Raw genomic sequence first — 16,847 nt, 5'->3', positions numbered from 1 at the left:
ATTATGTTAGTTCATTTTCATTGATTATATATTTTAAAAGAATATTCATATTGAACGCATAGGCCTTGTGACAAATATATATATATATATATATATATATATATATATATACGTAACCCCGATCACACATTCGCATGCGCCAACACAGTGCTATGGAATACACAGTAAAATGTTTGGTGTTAATTCAACTCTCAACAGATACCATGCGGCCCCATTCCATAATGTGGGATCAAATGTTATTTGACTGTGTGGCTACGTGTGAAACCTGATATTGAATGTATGATCGATAGTCACAGAAAGCACTCACTACGGAAAACAGGAAACTGAATCAACTATTAACGCCGGCCTCTACTTTTGTTTACGTAACGTCATGAATACTGGAACAATTTTGGTTGCGGTCAAGCAGCGCCTGGTACCCATTGTCAGCGCAGCTGGGTTTTCTATGACGGTAAGAAACAGTTTATAACCCACGAGACTGAGAAATTGCAGCAAAAAAAATAAAAAAATTTTGCAACATATGATGTTATTTCATGCAACATAGTTATGATTTATTTTGCATTTTTTAGAAGTGCGAAACACTTTTACCTGAAGTAGCCTTTTAATTGTGTTAGTTTAAAAAAATTTTTTTTTTTTTTGTTGTTTGTTTAAGAACTTTTTTAGAAGCAGAAATACGGTGAAGTTGGGGAAAATAAAATATGACTGGTACGTTGCGTAGTTGTGTTTACTAAAGTAGGGGAAGTAGGCTAGGCCTTGTTTTACATCTAGTTAGCAAACTATGAGTAAACGCGATGGAATTTGTTTACTACGTTTGTGGGGGGTGCTTCTAATATGCCATTTTCCTCTCGTTTAAGTATGTTGCTCGGGAGACGTTTTATTTATTTATTTATCCGTTTGTTTATTTTTTTTTTATGATTTTCATCAGCTGGTACCGGGTCTTTATCACCTTGAGTTCATGAAAACAATAATGAAATTCCAATAAAATTATTGGGAAGATTTGGGCTCCTGATATTGGTTCCTCTTTAAGACCACTGCTTCACATTACATTGTGACATGCTTGTTGTTGTTGTTGTTTTTAATCTGTTATTATTATTATTTAACACCTGGCCACTGAAACAGCCACTGAGCACTTAATCGACTAATGAGGAGTCTCTTAGTTCCGCGATTGTTACAGTTTGAGTGCAGTAATTCTCTTTGAAATGGAAATATACTCTCTCTGGAAGTAGAAATGAAACATCGAAGTCAGAGTTATAGCTTTGAGTAAAGCAATTCAACAGACTAAAACTCCACACAATCACTATTGGCAGTAATAACAAATCAATGTATTTATTACACTACAGGCTATCGAAAAAACCTTGGAAATGAATAATGTGATAATTAGTGAATGTTTACTGATGACAGCTCGAATCATGAGCGAGCGGTGCTACGTACGGATTCCGCGTGGGCGGAGGCATAGCAAGCAATATACTGGACTCAGACTCCAAGCAGAATTAGAGAAAGAATGTACAAACCGCAGCCGAAAAGGCATCAAAATAAAAATGAACACAATTAAACTTTCACCTGGGCACATAGTTTCGGTGGATCGGAGGTAGACATTGGCAAGGATACGATGGTACCGCAAGGTGCGGCAGCTGTCCATCCTTGTGGTTCTGAAATCAATGATTCAACAGTGGAAGCGTAAACCGAACTACCATTTTACTGCCTTCAGGTGCGTGGACGTATCATATCTTTCAGGTAACAGGTGTATTTTTGTTTCTCACCAGCTCTGCAGCTGTAAACCATTTGAGCTAAAATAAAAAGCCTATCGGCGATGGGCGGAGGAATCAGCGCGCTGCAGCAAATAGGGCGAAATCAGGTCGTCTGTCGCTGTTGCTTTTGGAAGGAAGGATGCTTACATTCGGAATTGATTCTGTTTTATGTCAACAAATTATTTATTTAAATTAGAAAAAAAATGTCCACGAAGCCATTCACCGGATCTTCTCCGGAACCAGAACTGGTCCAAGAGGATTTCGTCACGGAGACAGTGACACAGCATGACCAGAAACTACGGGACGAACTCGAGAGATTGGCCGAGGAAAATGAAAACCTCAAGGTGCATCCCAGTCTTTTAATTGTTTTGATTCTCATGTAACGCAGGCATACGAAACAGAGCACACAATTTGAGGTTTGCAAGGTTCTACGTTGACAAAATGACAGAAACAATTTTGTGTGGTGGGTTGTTTATGTCTTGTGTAGTCCTAAAAAATTTTTACATCTACATTTAGGCTTTTAGCAGACGTCCATTGATATGTTACAAATAGGCTAGGCTTACAAGATTGTGTTTGTTGGTTTTTGCTGTTCGTATCAGATCGAAATCGAAGAGATGCGGATGGAAATGGATGAGATGCGAGACACTTTTTACGAAGAAGACGCCTGCCAACTGCAGGATATGCGTCGTGAATTTGAGCGAGCCAACAAGAACTGTCGGATCCTGCAGTACCGCTTGCGGAAAGCAGAGAGGAAGCGGCCGCCATACGCGCAGACCGGCGAGACAGACGGAGAGCTGCTGCGCAACCTGGAGCAAGACCTCAAGGTATAGAGTAGGCTACTTCACGGTGTAGTGGTAATGGCAGTGCGGACGAACCAGCGATTACTGTATGACCACAAATTTAATTAGCTGCGAGTTCTGATATATGTGCATATTGTGGAATTCTGCTTTCGCGGGAAATATTACAGAAAACCAACAAGTTGTTTATACCAAAAATATATGCCAACAAGATTTCCAATGCAACTGCCATATCCTGTGAAGAAAAAATTAAGCCCCTGCTGTTTCAGTGGCAGAAATTATGTAGCCTATTACTCAGATCTTGTACGAATAACGCCCCCAGAATTTAAAGGCAAACACATTGTCTCTAAATGCCACCCTGCAATCTGGCATGACCCTCATTGAGTATCACACTCCGGAGAAGTCTCATCTCCTTCCACAGAACCTGAGAGAAAATGTGTACACTTCCCTCTTGTTTTATAGTGTACCACCCCCTCAATTGTGTGTAGCCGAAGTGCAGACATGGAACAGAAAGCATGTGTAAATGAGGGAAATGAGTTTGTTAGAAGCCCTTCCCAGTCTTAACATTCAGCAACACCCTCAGGTGGCGAAGGACGTGTCTATCAGGTTGCACCAAGAGCTGGAGAGGGTGGAGGAGAAACGCACAAAGACGGAGGAGGAGAACGATAACCTGAGACAGCAGCTGATCCAGGCGGAGGTGACCAAGCAGGCCTTACTGAATGAGCCAGACAAGACTAAGGAGGTGAGATCACACACGCAATGCACATATGTGTACACAAACACACACAAGCATCCACAAATATACACATTCTCACCTGCATGCACTCATACATATGCACGTGTACACACACACTTGTATGGTTGCCCTCGTAGGTACATACACATTCATACACACACTACACACACACATACATATTACATTACATTACATTTATTTGCCAGATGCTTTTATCCAAAGCAACATACAATAAAGGCATACCAAAGCTCATTGGAACAACTACAAAACACAGGTCCGATAAGGTACAATACTCAATTTAACAGTAATTCATAGCCATGAACACATCGAGTCCAGTTCACACAGTAGACATTTCTATGCTAAGTCAAAATAGGAGGCATGACAAACTACAACATCAATATAATGATACAAAGTACATATGCGGGCATACACATGCACAAACATGCACGCATATTAAAATGCACAATGGACACACTAAACCTTTACACAGACGTACCATTTACACTCACATGTATTTACACACCCCCTCATCTTAACTCACAAAAAGCAAGATGACACTTGTGATCTGTCTGTGTAAATCTCACTTTCACAGAAAAGAAGGGGAAGCCGAGATGTACAGAAACCAGACAGGAAGACACCGCAGGCTTCACCGGAGGTGAGACTGAGCTTGAAACATGTCTGCTGTGAGCTTTCACTATGTGCCCCAAGAAGACGTTTAAACATTTTTTTGTTTATTTTTTCTGGCATTTTCACAAAAATAAATGATAATAACTCAGTACCTAGTTTTAAATTACACAATATACAGCTCTCATTATGGTCCAAAAACGTCTGGTTGATAGTTCTGATTGCCATCCAAAAAAAAAAAAAACATTTAAAATGGTGTCATTTCAGGAGGAAAATGAAGACCTGAAGTGTCAACTGGCCTTGATTAAGGAGGAGGCCAACCTGATGAGGAGGAAGATAGCAAAGACTGACAAGGAGAAGGACAGGCAGGAGCAGGAGCTGCAGAAGTACCATTGTTTCTATGGAGACCTGGACAGCCCCCTGCCCAGGGGTGAGCTGGGCGGGCCTCCAAGCCCCCGCCAGGCGGAGCTCAGACTGCGGCTGCGTCTGGCCGAGGAGGAAGCCAACGCCCTGAGCCGCAGGATCGCGGAGCTGGAGGTGCAAAACCAGGGCCTGTGGGCGGAGCTGGGTGAGATGCGGGGGGCGGAGCCAGCAGGAGGGGGTGGGGCTGACCTGCAGCAGCAGCTTCACTTGGCGGAGGAGGAGACGGAGGAGCTGCGGAGGAGGCTGGCCGACCAGGAGGAGCGAATCAGGCGGGTGAACGGCGAGATCCAGGACCTGCGGCGGCACAGGGGCAAACCGCAGGAGGGCGGCAAGGTCGACGCCCTGCAGGACGAGCTGAAGGCCACGCGGCTGCACATCAACGAGCTGAGCTGCGCGGCGCTCCGGCTGCAGTACGAGAACAGCGTGCTCCTGTCCGGCGCCCAGCCGCAGCGCTGCGACAGCGACGGGGGCCAGAGGGAGAGCGACGACGACTCGCGCCCGCCGCCCCACAAGCGGGAGGGTCCCGTGGGAGGGGAGAGCGAGCCCGAGGAGGCGCCGAGCGCCCTCCGCCTCAGCCCCGCCCGCTCCCTTCGCTCCCCGGAGGGCTGCTTCCTGTCCGGGGCCTTCCCGGACCGCCGGCAGATGACCGGCATCCGCAAGGAGGCGGAGAGGCTCAGCCGAACGGTGGACTGGCTGGTCTCCGACACCAGCGGCATCATCGCGGAAGCCCGCGTCTACCTGGCCAGCGGAGGCTCCTCAGGCGGCGCGGACAAGGAGGACGACGGCAGCCGCATTCGGGAGCACGAGCTGCTGTACCGCGTCAACGGCCACATGAAGGCCTTCCAGAAGGAGCTGCACGGCTTCATCGACTGCCTGGAGGTTCCCAGGACCCCAGACAAAGAGGAACCTTTGTCTGTAAGTCAGGTGTGTGCTCCTGTGTGCGTATTAGTGTCTGTGATTACTCTACAATGTGATATCGTTTGACGAAAACCTAAGGTAAAAGTTGTAAAACATGCCAATGCATGTATCTTATTCAAACGTGTTATTTCCCATGTAATACACATGCATGTTAATTAGATATATTTCTGGTATTTTTACAAATACAGATATAGATTATTTCCTCATTTTTATCATAAGGCCTGTGATGTTTTTGTATGGGACAATTATAGACAGGAAGGACGATGACCTGAATGCATTCTCTTGCAAACCTATGATGTATTTATGATTGTTTGCTGTGACGTGTTTGTGATAGACATTCCCTCTGTCACACTGACGCTTTCTCCCTCTCTGCTCTCGTTTAATGCTCCCTTTTGGTTTTTTTGTCTTGACTCGCCCAGATGTTTCAGCCCATCATTTTACTTATTCTCATCCTTGTGCTTTTCTCCTCACTCTCCTACGCCACCATCTTTAAACTGATCTTTCTTTTCACCCTTTTCTTTGTCCTGTAAACTCTTCATCTCCATTAGCGTAGTCCTGCCTTTTCTCTCGTTTTGTTGATTTTGAACTTTCCATCCTGGGTTTTGCAAATGCAAGAAATTCATTATTCATGCACGGCCGCATTTACGCCACAGCGCCCCCATTAGGCCACACACTGGAGACCACATTCTTTTACACAATGGACTCATGTTATATGAAAAGGTAAGCAAACAATATAAATTACACTACGTGGCCAAAAGTATGTGGACACCTGACATTCAACATCTCATCCAAAATTACGGTCATTAATATGGAGTTAATATAGCAGGTCTACCCTATGCTGCTATAACAACCTCCACTCTTCTGGGAAGGCTTTATATTAGATGTAACCTACTAGATGTTGGAGCATTGTCATGGGGATTTGCTTCCATTCAGCCAGAAGAGCATTAGTGAGGTAGAGCATTGAACGGATGATTAGGCCTGGCTTGCAGTTGACTTTCCAATTGATCCCAAAGGTGCTGGAAGGAGAAGAGGTCAGGGCTCTGTGCAGGCCACTCAATTTCTTCCACACTGTTCTTGCGTTTTTGAGAAAACCATTTCTATATGGTCCTCGCTGTGTGCCTGGCAGCGTTGTCAATCTGAAATAGGCAAGAGCATTCCCCAAACTGTTGGGGAAGCACAGAATCATCTAGAATGTAATTGTATGGTGTAGCATTAAGATTTGCCTTCACTGGAACTTAGGGGCCTAGCCCAAACCATGAAAAACAGCCGTAGACTAAGGGGTGTTCAGATACTTTGGTCATATGGTGTATATCTTAACCATTTATGGGTCAGTTGCCATGTGCTTAGCTGGAATGTAAACCGCATGTTTAAGACTGTAGACCGCAGAACTGCACATACAACTGAAAGAAAGCTAATCTTTATTAGACAGATTTCACAGATTTCAATAGCCATTCTAGTTGTAATGCAGTTCTGTGGTCTAGAGGTTTAAACCTGAGGTTTAAATTCCAGCTGAGTATGCTGCAATTCACGCTATGTGTTTGCACCATTGCAGATCTTTTGAATGCATACTATACATACATCATATGCTAGTGTGACACCCCTGGCAGGGAGATGCGCCAGTTCCGGGTGTGCACTGTTGGTTGGCGCATGGAGAGAGAGAGAGTGCACCCACACCAACACAAAGTCAAATAAAAACACCTTAACCATTCCCACTCATGGGTTCCAGGTGAAAACAATAAACTAAAACAATAGAGACAAAAGAATGTAAAATCCAGCGATACCTTTTCAGCTTGCTGCTGGTGTCAGCTGGCCAACTTTTCAGCTGACCAGTTTTTTTGTCTTTGCGTGATGGTACAAACAATACTCAGACTCGCTTTCTGTGTGTACTCCCAGTCTTGGCTCCAAACCATGGAGAGGAACACACCTTTAAGCACCTGGGCTAATTAATTAACACAACCCAGGTGCTTGTGCTCTCTCCATCAGTCAGCGTTGCCGATACCAACCCACTTTCCTGGTGGACTGAGTGCGACAATACATTACTATGATCTATTTATATGACAACAATGTTGCTTTAGACATTTTCTTTATATACTGTAACACTATAGGTTTTGGCCCAGAAAGCAATACAAATCCCAGAGTGGTGTATTCATAATTTAACTAATATTTTACCTCTCCTGCTAAAGTTGTAAAATCACACAAAATTGCAATGACGTAGGAGTCATGGCACAAACAGTTGTGTAAAATATGAATACAATCTATTAAGCCAAACTCTTTTTAGAAATAGCACCATGATTTATATGCATGTGCATGTGCCTACTCAAAAATCGTGGCCATGGGGAAAAAAAGAAATATTAGCTTGCAACAATGTCTGCAAGTTGTACCCATATCTTAGTACATTGTGGAACCTCTGCTGAGACAAAACAAACTTAATAAATGCAAAATATGTGATGACTTCCTTGAAATTTCTAAATCTCTTTAATAAATATCATTGAGGAAGCACTGTGAAAAGTATCTAATGAAATAATTTTTAAAACTAGCTAATTATCTCATTTTCATCATTATAACATTTTCTTGACCACCACAAAAATATATTATTTTATGATAATACAGTATGTACTAAAATGCTATTATTTATTTAAAAAATATGATGTGTTAGTTTGCAACCAAAGTAGCTCAGTTGGAAGGTTGGAAAAGATACAATTGATACCTATTCAAAATGGAATATGGCTTTCTCTGCCTAATATTGTAGTTCTTGTACAGAAAAGCCACTGAGCTAGAACTCTCTGATATTGGCTATGGTGCACAGAGTAAAGACTTGGGGGTTGTATCCTTGCAAAAAAAATTTTTTTTTTTTTTTTTGTCTGAATGTGATCATTTGTATGCAGCACTTTGCCTACGTGAATAGAGCTGTCTGAGTGGGGTTACTATTATTTAGAACAAAGAAAAGCTTTCAAGAAAGGAAGAACAGTATCAGTAGAGAAACAGCATTGACCACTACGTAGCAGATATCTGGCTAATGAAGATAAGGCTTTCTTTTATTAACAGAGTATCTTTTTCTTTTGTGGCTCACTTTCAGATACTTGCCCAGTAATTCAGAAGTAGATGTTTAAAGGTAAGAACTATAATTTATTGTTTTGTGGTAGTTCTTACAAGTCATAAAATGCCTTCAACTGTTACTTGTTAGTATAATCTCTGTTGGTGTGTTTATTTTGACGGAAACACGCGGGAACATTGATTAAATTATTGTCATTTCAAAGAATTTTTCCTCAAGGTGGACGTTGTAGCTGTCTGACTTGCGTTTTGTAACAAGCCTGTTTTCCTCCGTGAAGGTCTCTTAAGTTATTTAGGTCGTTTGCCGAGTGCGCGCTTAGTGCCACGTGACCTGGGGTATTGCGCAATCTTCATCAGAAATGACTGAGAACATAAAAGCGAATATTATTAAGCGACTAATAACGTTTACCAATATGCCACTGGCATGCCGTCATTTCTGGAAATCTCACTTTAAAACATGAACTAGCTAAGCCGGGCCTATTTAATTATATTTACATCATCAGCGTCACAAATTATCGTAGCATGCATGCCATGGATGCCATTTGCCAGATCTGCCAAATCCTATTTGAGAGTAGCAACACAAGTTCCTATGCGCGCAGAGGCTGTGCGATTAAAATAGCAATGTAAACACTCCTTTCTGACAAAATAAATATAACCAAGAATTATGTGACGGCAGTCCCCAATCAGTACCGGAACGCATCTGACATAATGACACTTGATCTTGGCTCCTGCTAGGACGCCACCCAAAGCCTTCATGTCTCACTATAAAACCTGACTGTGCGTTGGAACCTGACTTGTTTACCCGAAAATACGTGCACGGTCAAGAAGGGGCGGGATAGCTGCTAAGAACCGACCCCTATAACTGTACGTCACGCTTAAACCCCTGTGGGTTAGTCGTGCAAGCGAATTTTTCACAAGACATTGTGTAGAAGCGGATGAGAACTGAACTATTGTATCTTGTCTGTACGTTTCTGAACGGGATGCATCCAGACAGTTACGTTAATCGGAACGGAATGTTTTAAAGCTACCGCAATTCATGAATCTTCCCCGAAAATACAATTAATTGAAGTGTCACTGAACATAAAGAGAAAAGGTAAGACGCTACCTTTATGAATAGATGCAATTATAGCAGACCTAAAATTTATTAAACTTTTTTCATGAAAATGAAGTTGATGAAAATAAGCATTGATTAATGTTAGGCTACATCGTGAAGTAATAATATGGTAGATTGTTTCAGTGCAGCTGGTTTAAGAATCAACAGGATATTTAGCCGTGATAATAGGTAAAAATTAGTTTAATTCGTTAAAAAATTTGAAGCCTATAACATATCATGAACATGGTAACTTAAAATGTATTTTGGCTGTTAAAAACCTTCCACTGTGTTAAATTGATAATTCACATCAGTCCTCATCCTTTATTTACTCTGTATCCTCTAGCGGTTGACGTACAGGAGAAAGCTACGATGCATAGTTACAAGGGGTAAAAATAATACCTTACTCTTGCGTCACTTAGTGTATTTCTGGATACTTGTACTTTGGAAGGGGAGTAGTTACTGGGTGTCAGCTTCTGTTTAGGGCAGAAGAGCTACCCCACGCCCCTCCCCCCCTCCTCCAACTCCCCATCCACCTGCTGGTAAACTTTCTGTGGGGTGTTGTATGCCCTGAATGTAAATCATGTAATCATTGCCCAACACTAATGGTATAGGAGACCTGCACGCATTTAATAGGGTGAGGAAAAGAGCCTCTATATGAGAAGGATGTGCGATTCTGTTGTGGCACCAGGTATGAGTGATGGAAGGAGACGTATGCAGCATCCAGTCATTTCACTAGGTCCGGTCAATATGGCGGCTAAGTGTTACACATTCACAAATATCAAACAGTGAATCGTGGGGTTTGTCACACCTCTGTTTGTGCGACAAATGTTGAGTTGTTCAGGAAATGGTTCCGGGGTTTATGCTGTTAGGCACGGGAGCATGTGGGCAGGAATTATTGCCCCTCCCCTCACTCTGCCACTTTCACTTTGTGCGCAACACTTGATACGGCAGCTCAAACGCAGGCTGCGCAGCAGGAGCTAATGCGTCAAGCACATCGACAGAAAAAGATATGTCAGTGCTTACATAAATGACCTCATACAATATGATAGAACGGGATGGAGGAAAACTTATCGAATTTATTGAAGCTATTCATTTAAAAAAGCAAAAATGTGTAAGCTTGCATGATGTCTACCTATTATAACAAACCCCTCATGCAGTCTGTGTCTTCCTTAAATTTGTCGAATGAATACACTAATGAAATGTCTTTCACGCAGCTGTTAATCAGGAATGTGGACTGTCATACTCAATGACAGTCCACATTCCTGAGTTCTCGTGGTTAGCTTTGGTACCACACTTCCTGTGGGCGTGTAGAGCTGGGCAATATCTAACTTGCCATGCCTGTCTCTGTTCCCACAGCTAGAAGCCAGGAGCCAAGAGAGTTGCCGAGAGACACTGGTAAACAAAAGGACAGAGACTTTGGTTCCATCTGAACCAAGAGGACACATACATTGGTTCCATCTGAACCAAGAAGACAGGGACATCGGTGCCATCTGAACACAAATTAGAGTGACATTGGTGAAATCTGAATAGAGATTCTGAATTGAGACCCAGTTAGTTTGGGAAGAAGTGAAAGGACACACCCATGGCTGCCATGGACCTGCAATGCCGGCTAGACCACGGCGAGGGGAGGTGGGGTCAGGACGAAGCTAAGCTGCTGGAGCGCTTTGATGCCGAGAGAAAGGAGTGGGAGAGCCAGCTTAGGGACATGCAGAAGAACATTGAGGAGGTGAGATCCTGACTCAAACTCATCTACTCCTATCAGAACTCAAACACATTGGCACCTGTCCTAAACTGAAGTGCACCCAGTCAAATCCATGTTCAAGCAATCTCACCACTACAGATTCAAGCCCATCCACTCCTATTCAATCTCAAACACATCCAAATTTAGCCACATTGAAGCACTCACTCCAACCCACATACTCAAGCATATTAATCAAACCTGGATTTAGGCCCATCCTGTCACATTCAAGCTCAAACACATTCACTCCAGTCCAAACTAATTTAAAGCATGCCTACTCCATCCCAAACTCAAAAACACCCCTTTTTTTATCTAGAATGAAATACACTTATTCTCACCAACAGTGAGACAGTTGGATTTGTGTTGTGTGAGTGCAGCTGTGTAGAGCATCCTTTTACAAAAGTAGGTTGTGCACATGTGCGTGTTGTTATGTAGGATGTTGTACAGTAACATTTATGTTGTCTTTTGATTATGTCTAAGTGCATGTTGTTGTTTATTACGGGTGTGCTGTATGGTATTGTCTCAGCTGTAGTAATGGCAGTGTATATGTGCATGCGATATATAAAGGATGTGTTGTGTGGTGTTGTTTCAGCTGTGTATCGGTTGTGAGTATGTGTGTGTTGTTGTGTATAACGGCCGTGCTGTATGGTGCTTTCAGCTGTATAACGAGGTGAAGGCTCGTCGAGAAGGAAACACTACTGGGCTGGACAGCAAGACTCAGGATAGCTTTCCTCCAAACTTTGAGAAAAATGTTCAACCTGCTCCTTCCAATCATCCATGCAATGGATACTTTCACCCTCCCAATCACCATAGCAATGGCATCAATAACCCCATGGATCACCATGGCAATCCATTTAACATTGCCCTGCCAGATCACCACAGCAATGGTGGCTATGATCCTGTCGGTTGCCAGAGCAATGGTTATAGCTATCATAATCACCATAGCAATGGTGGCAGTCACCCCACAGACCACTATAGCAATGGCAGGAGGGACTCCGCTGAAGTGGAGCTGGAGGATATCCTGAACAGCTGTTTGGGTCCGGGGCTGAAGCACGTCCCCTCCTCCTGTGGACAGACTGCTTCCCTCAGAGCCACCAACGGATGCCAGGGTGTGGAGCACAGCCAGCCACACCCCGCGTGCGACGGCGATGAGAGACAGAAGTGCACTGGCGTCGTCAACTCTGTGAGCACCCGCATCAACTCGCTAACTCTTTCAGCTTCCAGAAAAAAATGCGCTGAATTATAGCCACAGTACAATTTTCTACGTGACTAATATGGAATTGAGTCCCTCCTTTAGTAAATGGTTCCAATTTTAGGAATTCATGAAAAATATATATTCCCCTCATACAACATATGCATTCAGTACATATACGAAGGGGCATACAATAGTATACAGCTATTTCACTTTATTTTCTGTCTGAAAGGGTATTGTTATATAACAGAAGGGTTACTGCACCGCCATTATGTTTCCATTTGGCTTCTAGCCTGTAGCTGTACTGAACAGACCATGACAATGATTGAGTAATTGCTTGATATAAATACAAAGTATTTTCCATGCTGCAAGATTTGTCTGATTTGTCAGGCACAGTGTGTGCAGCTGATAAAATCAACAGGAGTCATCCAGATGTTACACTTGAGAAACTACACATGGGCTTGCATTTACATTTGACGTTTGCTTTGTCTAATGCAGCTGTAAAGGAACGTTTTTTGTTCGCAAGTCAAAAATGTAATATATTTTGGCACTTTATGTTGGCTGAAAGAGAATTTACTGTAGATCAGGGGTCTGCAACTAAAATCCTGGAGGGCCGCAGTGCCTGCTGGTTTTTCAGCCTTGATTTACAAGCACTTTGTTCCCAAGGCCTAAACTGACTACTGATTGAAAGAGAACCACAAAAACATGCAGACACTGAGGCATATGAAGTTTACAATCTCTCCTCTAGGCTATACTGCGGATCCTTTGACATAGCCGTTTCTCTCAAATAAGGGCCAGCAATCTTATTCAGTGTTTTTGGAGTAGCCTGTTCATTTTTTAGTGAATTCCCTCTTGTTATTGTGTTATTATTATTATTATTATTATTATTATTATTATTATTATTATTATTATTATTTTAAAATTACAGTGACAATCAAAGTAGTCAAGTTCTTATATTTTATTTTACGAGAGTATTACACAGCTGGAAGAAACCCTGTGCTGATTTTTGTTCACTGCTAAACTCAATTTATGCCAATTGCTTCTTTGACATAACAAAATATTTGTTAGCCAATGCGAATGTATCTGTTGATACCATTGCCTGAAATGGGGAGATAGCAGTCTGTGGTAGGGTCATAAGCAGTTATTGTAAAAAATACATATGTTTAAGCATTGTAACCAGTTGGTTGGTTTGTGACTATTCATCACACATTGTGTTAGCATTGCGATGGTCTTAGTCTAGAGAGCAGTGGTTTCCAATTAATTTTAGGTATGCTGGAGGACACTCCTTTTCATACCAACCCAGATTATATATATGCATCTTGATTAAAAAGTCAGCAAATTCATATTTATATGTTTCTGGCCCAATTTCCAATTCCCTGCTCTCTACCTGTCATCCAATTTATTCTCTCCCTTCCTCTCTCCCCCTCAGGCTCTGAAAGATATCGCCAGAGTGAGCGAGGATCTTTGCAGCTATCAGAATGCAATCAGGAAAAAATCAAGTGACACAAGGTAATGCCGTTGCGACACCTCCTGAACACTTTTGTATCTGCAGTGTGACTGCCCTCGTTCAAGCATAACTGAATTGAAGCTTTTTCGCACTCATGCCTGTTGGATTTTCAGCTGAAGCCGTTCCAGTGATAGGACACATGTCATCTGATTTAATTTTGCCTTTGTCTCAGGAGCGAAGCGGATTCTCCGTGGTTTGAGGAAGTGGAGAATGTGAAGAACAAACAGCCTGACTGGGTGAGCCAGCGGGGTGACAGCTCCTGGGAAACGGCAAGCAGGAGCTCAAATAAGGCAGACGGGGTCAAACCCTCCTCAGGGAAGCCAGAGGCCCCTCCCATTCCTCCTCGCACTACTTCCTCGTACATGAACAGTTCAAATTCTCCAGAGCCACAATTTCCCGTTCGTGAATCCTTCACCAACAGAAAGTGTCACAGCCCCTGTGTCCTCACAGACAGGAAGTGCACCAGCCCCTCTGTGCTGAGAAAGTTTGAAGCCATGCTACAGGAGAATGAGGGAAAGACTCTGACAGACTCTGGGGTCGTTACAAATATAGTGCCTGCAGAATCTAAGTGCAATACTGGCTCCTTCCACTGCAGAGTCGGAAACACTAAGTCATCCGCTTTCGTGCCTGTCCAAAAATGGCATCCTGAGGCCAGTACATTGCCAGCAGAGATAGACTGTAGAGCAGACTGTAGGCCAGCTGACAGCCAAAAGTTCCCCAGGGGCCATTTTCAGCCAATGGACAGAGAGCCTGTGGGGAAGAGTATGCCCACGGACTTCAGGAGCTCACCTAAAGGCCCATGGAGAAGCCCAGCTATGGCAAAGAAAGGGGTGGGGCAAGGGTTTGAGGGGGAGAATGTCTCTGAGATGGGTGTCAGACCCAGGGGTGTTAACTCATATTCTCCAGTCCAGTCTGTGGATAACAACGTGGGTTCAACCTGGGAATCCAGGTTTCAGGCTGTGAATGAAAAACCTTTCAGGCCCACGGCTCCTGCTTCTCAGGCTCAGTCCCCAGACTTCTGGCACAGCTGCAGAGGGGAGGAGCCAAACCTAAGGGGATATGAGTGTTCTGACAGGTTCCAGCAGGGTCAGAAATTGGCTTTGAATGGCTCAGGACAGCATGAAGACCTCATCGAGCTTCTGGGCATGCTGGGGATAGAGCACCAATATGACACTGCCAAGACACACCCACAGACGCCCTGTCAACAGGAATCACCACAGGTCAGTTCACACATAAACAAAACACACACACACACACACACACACACACACATACACACATCGAGACACACAGATGCATGAAGTCCATTTTTTGGACATGCAAGAACTGTAATATGTTGTCAAAATTAATTATGATGACTGTAACTCAACAATTAAACCACTTCATTTTTCAAAGAGTATAATTCTACTGTAAGCTGAGCCACCTTGTCTTCTCATGCCTGATGTGTAATGAAATGGAATTGGCTTGTTTGGTAACTTCCTTTACATTTGGGTCTTTTTTCAGGCGAACCAAAAGTCATCTGTCTCTGTGAAGAAGGCCTTTTCTCGACCCGCCCGTCCTGCAAACCGACGCCCTCCATCCCGATGGGCCAACCGAGTGCCCTCTGCCCCTGTCACTCATGTGACCCCATTTCCGGACCCGCCCCACAAACAGACTCTCAGCCCCTACTCATACCAAATTGAGACAGTTATCATGTGAGAGGGCTTTTGATCTCCAAACCCCTGATTTCCCTTGTGTAAATTTGAAAGACTGTTTTTAATTTGTATATATCTTTCCTAGCATTGAAGTGGTTTAACTGTGCTTAAACTGTGTCTGGACACAGCGCATTTTAAGAATGCATTACATTCAAGAAGATTTTCACACCTCAACACTGAGTCTCCAGTGTTTCAGTGGCCTAATGATCTCATTTACTAAATCCAATCTTTACATTCTACCTGATTTTTTTTTTTCCTGACTGCCGTGTTCTACAAGTTTCATGGTTCTGAGCATGGCTCCAGAGTGGTGGGTGCATGTGTTTGTGAATTAATATTTCGGATGTACAGTATAGGTCATTGTAATTAACAACAAAGGGTTGTTCAGTTATAATTAGCAGCAGTATTAAATGTGGTGAATATCGGGTGCTCTTAAACCTCTTTAAACTAAATGGTGATTTTAAACATTATGTAATTATGTAAAGGAAAGTATGCTTTTTTTTCTTTTCTGATAATAAAGACAACAGTGAGCTTACTTGATATGTGTTTTACTTTAAGTTACCAGATATATGTTCTTGGGTTGTGGTTGAAGTGCTGAACCTGAGCCGCATCCATTTTCAGGGATGCTGAGGCAATTTTAGAAGGATTTATTGATGCTTTGCAGTATTCTTTACATAGCTTACTGAATTGTTTTTGGGGTCAAATTTAAGGGAATTATAATCCAAATATATATGTATTAAATAGCATCTATTTAAAGAAAGATTGACTGAATGTTAATAGGTGAACAGCCAGCGTGGCAACCAATTACTCAATATGAGTGGAAGAGACACAATGAAATCCTGCCTAAGATAGGACAAAGACACATCTGCAGTGTGTGTGTGTGTGTGCATTTACAACCCACCACTTTATTACATTTATGGATGGGTCACTTTATTGTATTGCTGTGGTGCCATGTAAGAAAGAACCTGTGTATTGTTTACAGTAATCTGATTGGTTTCCTAAGTATTTGTTGATTTCTTTTGAAAAAGTTTGTTATTTATTAATTAAAATGGTTTTCGAATAGCCAACAATGTTCCCATATGATTTTTCAACAATAGACTGCTAATGATGAACCTGTTAAAGGATCCCATTAAGCCAAAACGCATCAACATATGGGTGATGCATAACAGTGAGTGATGCTTTTGGGAAATAAAATGTAAAAGCATTAAAATACATCATTGGACAGTTCTTTTGTTAAGCTCTGTATGACTCTGTATGGCAAATCTTGAGTGAGGGCTATTTGTGCCCGGAGTACTGGCAGACCTGATCTTTATTTTTTATTTATTTTTTATT

At 42.7% G+C, this 16,847-nt stretch overlaps 1 protein-coding gene across 6 annotated transcripts; it reads left to right on the top strand.

The window, feature by feature from the left end:
* Positions 1-939: 939 nt before the first annotated feature.
* LOC135256883 (microtubule cross-linking factor 3-like) lies at positions 940-16,050 on the top strand. Of its 6 annotated transcripts, none has more exons than XR_010330540.1 (8): positions 940-2,089; positions 2,345-2,569; positions 3,126-3,284; positions 3,871-3,933; positions 4,170-5,249; positions 5,792-5,963; positions 8,320-8,355; positions 10,744-10,840. XR_010330540.1 is itself a non-coding variant. In XM_064339128.1 (7 exons), the coding sequence occupies exons 1-6, from the start codon at positions 1,949-1,951 to the stop codon at positions 8,332-8,334; spliced, it is 1,683 nt and encodes a 560-aa protein (XP_064195198.1). In that variant the 5' UTR covers positions 940-1,948; the 3' UTR covers positions 8,335-8,355; positions 10,744-10,840. The 6 variants fall into 6 exon arrangements, 4 of the variants coding, with proteins under 4 accessions (XP_064195198.1, XP_064195197.1, XP_064195196.1 ...); XR_010330541.1 differs by lacking the exon at positions 940-2,089 and adding an exon at positions 2,105-2,208; XM_064339128.1 differs by lacking the exon at positions 5,792-5,963.
* Positions 16,051-16,847: the final 797 nt, after the last annotated feature.

The sequence above is a fragment of the Anguilla rostrata genome, chromosome 6, assembly GCF_018555375.3.
Source record: "Anguilla rostrata isolate EN2019 chromosome 6, ASM1855537v3, whole genome shotgun sequence".
In the NCBI taxonomy this organism is placed as follows: Eukaryota; Metazoa; Chordata; class Actinopteri; order Anguilliformes; family Anguillidae; genus Anguilla; species Anguilla rostrata.
This window is presented reverse-complemented; position numbering and strand designations above follow the sequence as displayed.

Bases quoted from the DNA above. Each gene is read 5' to 3' on its own strand.
- LOC135256883 (XM_064339126.1), top strand. From the start codon at position 10,970: ATGGCTGCCATGGACCTGCAATGCCGGCTAGACCACGGCGAGGGGAGG. The intron at 11,114-11,783 runs GTGAGATCCTGA...TGGTGCTTTCAG, and splicing joins TGCAGAAGAACATTGAGGAG to CTGTATAACGAGGTGAAGGC. The intron at 15,045-15,327 runs GTCAGTTCACAC...GTCTTTTTTCAG, and splicing joins GTCAACAGGAATCACCACAG to GCGAACCAAAAGTCATCTGT.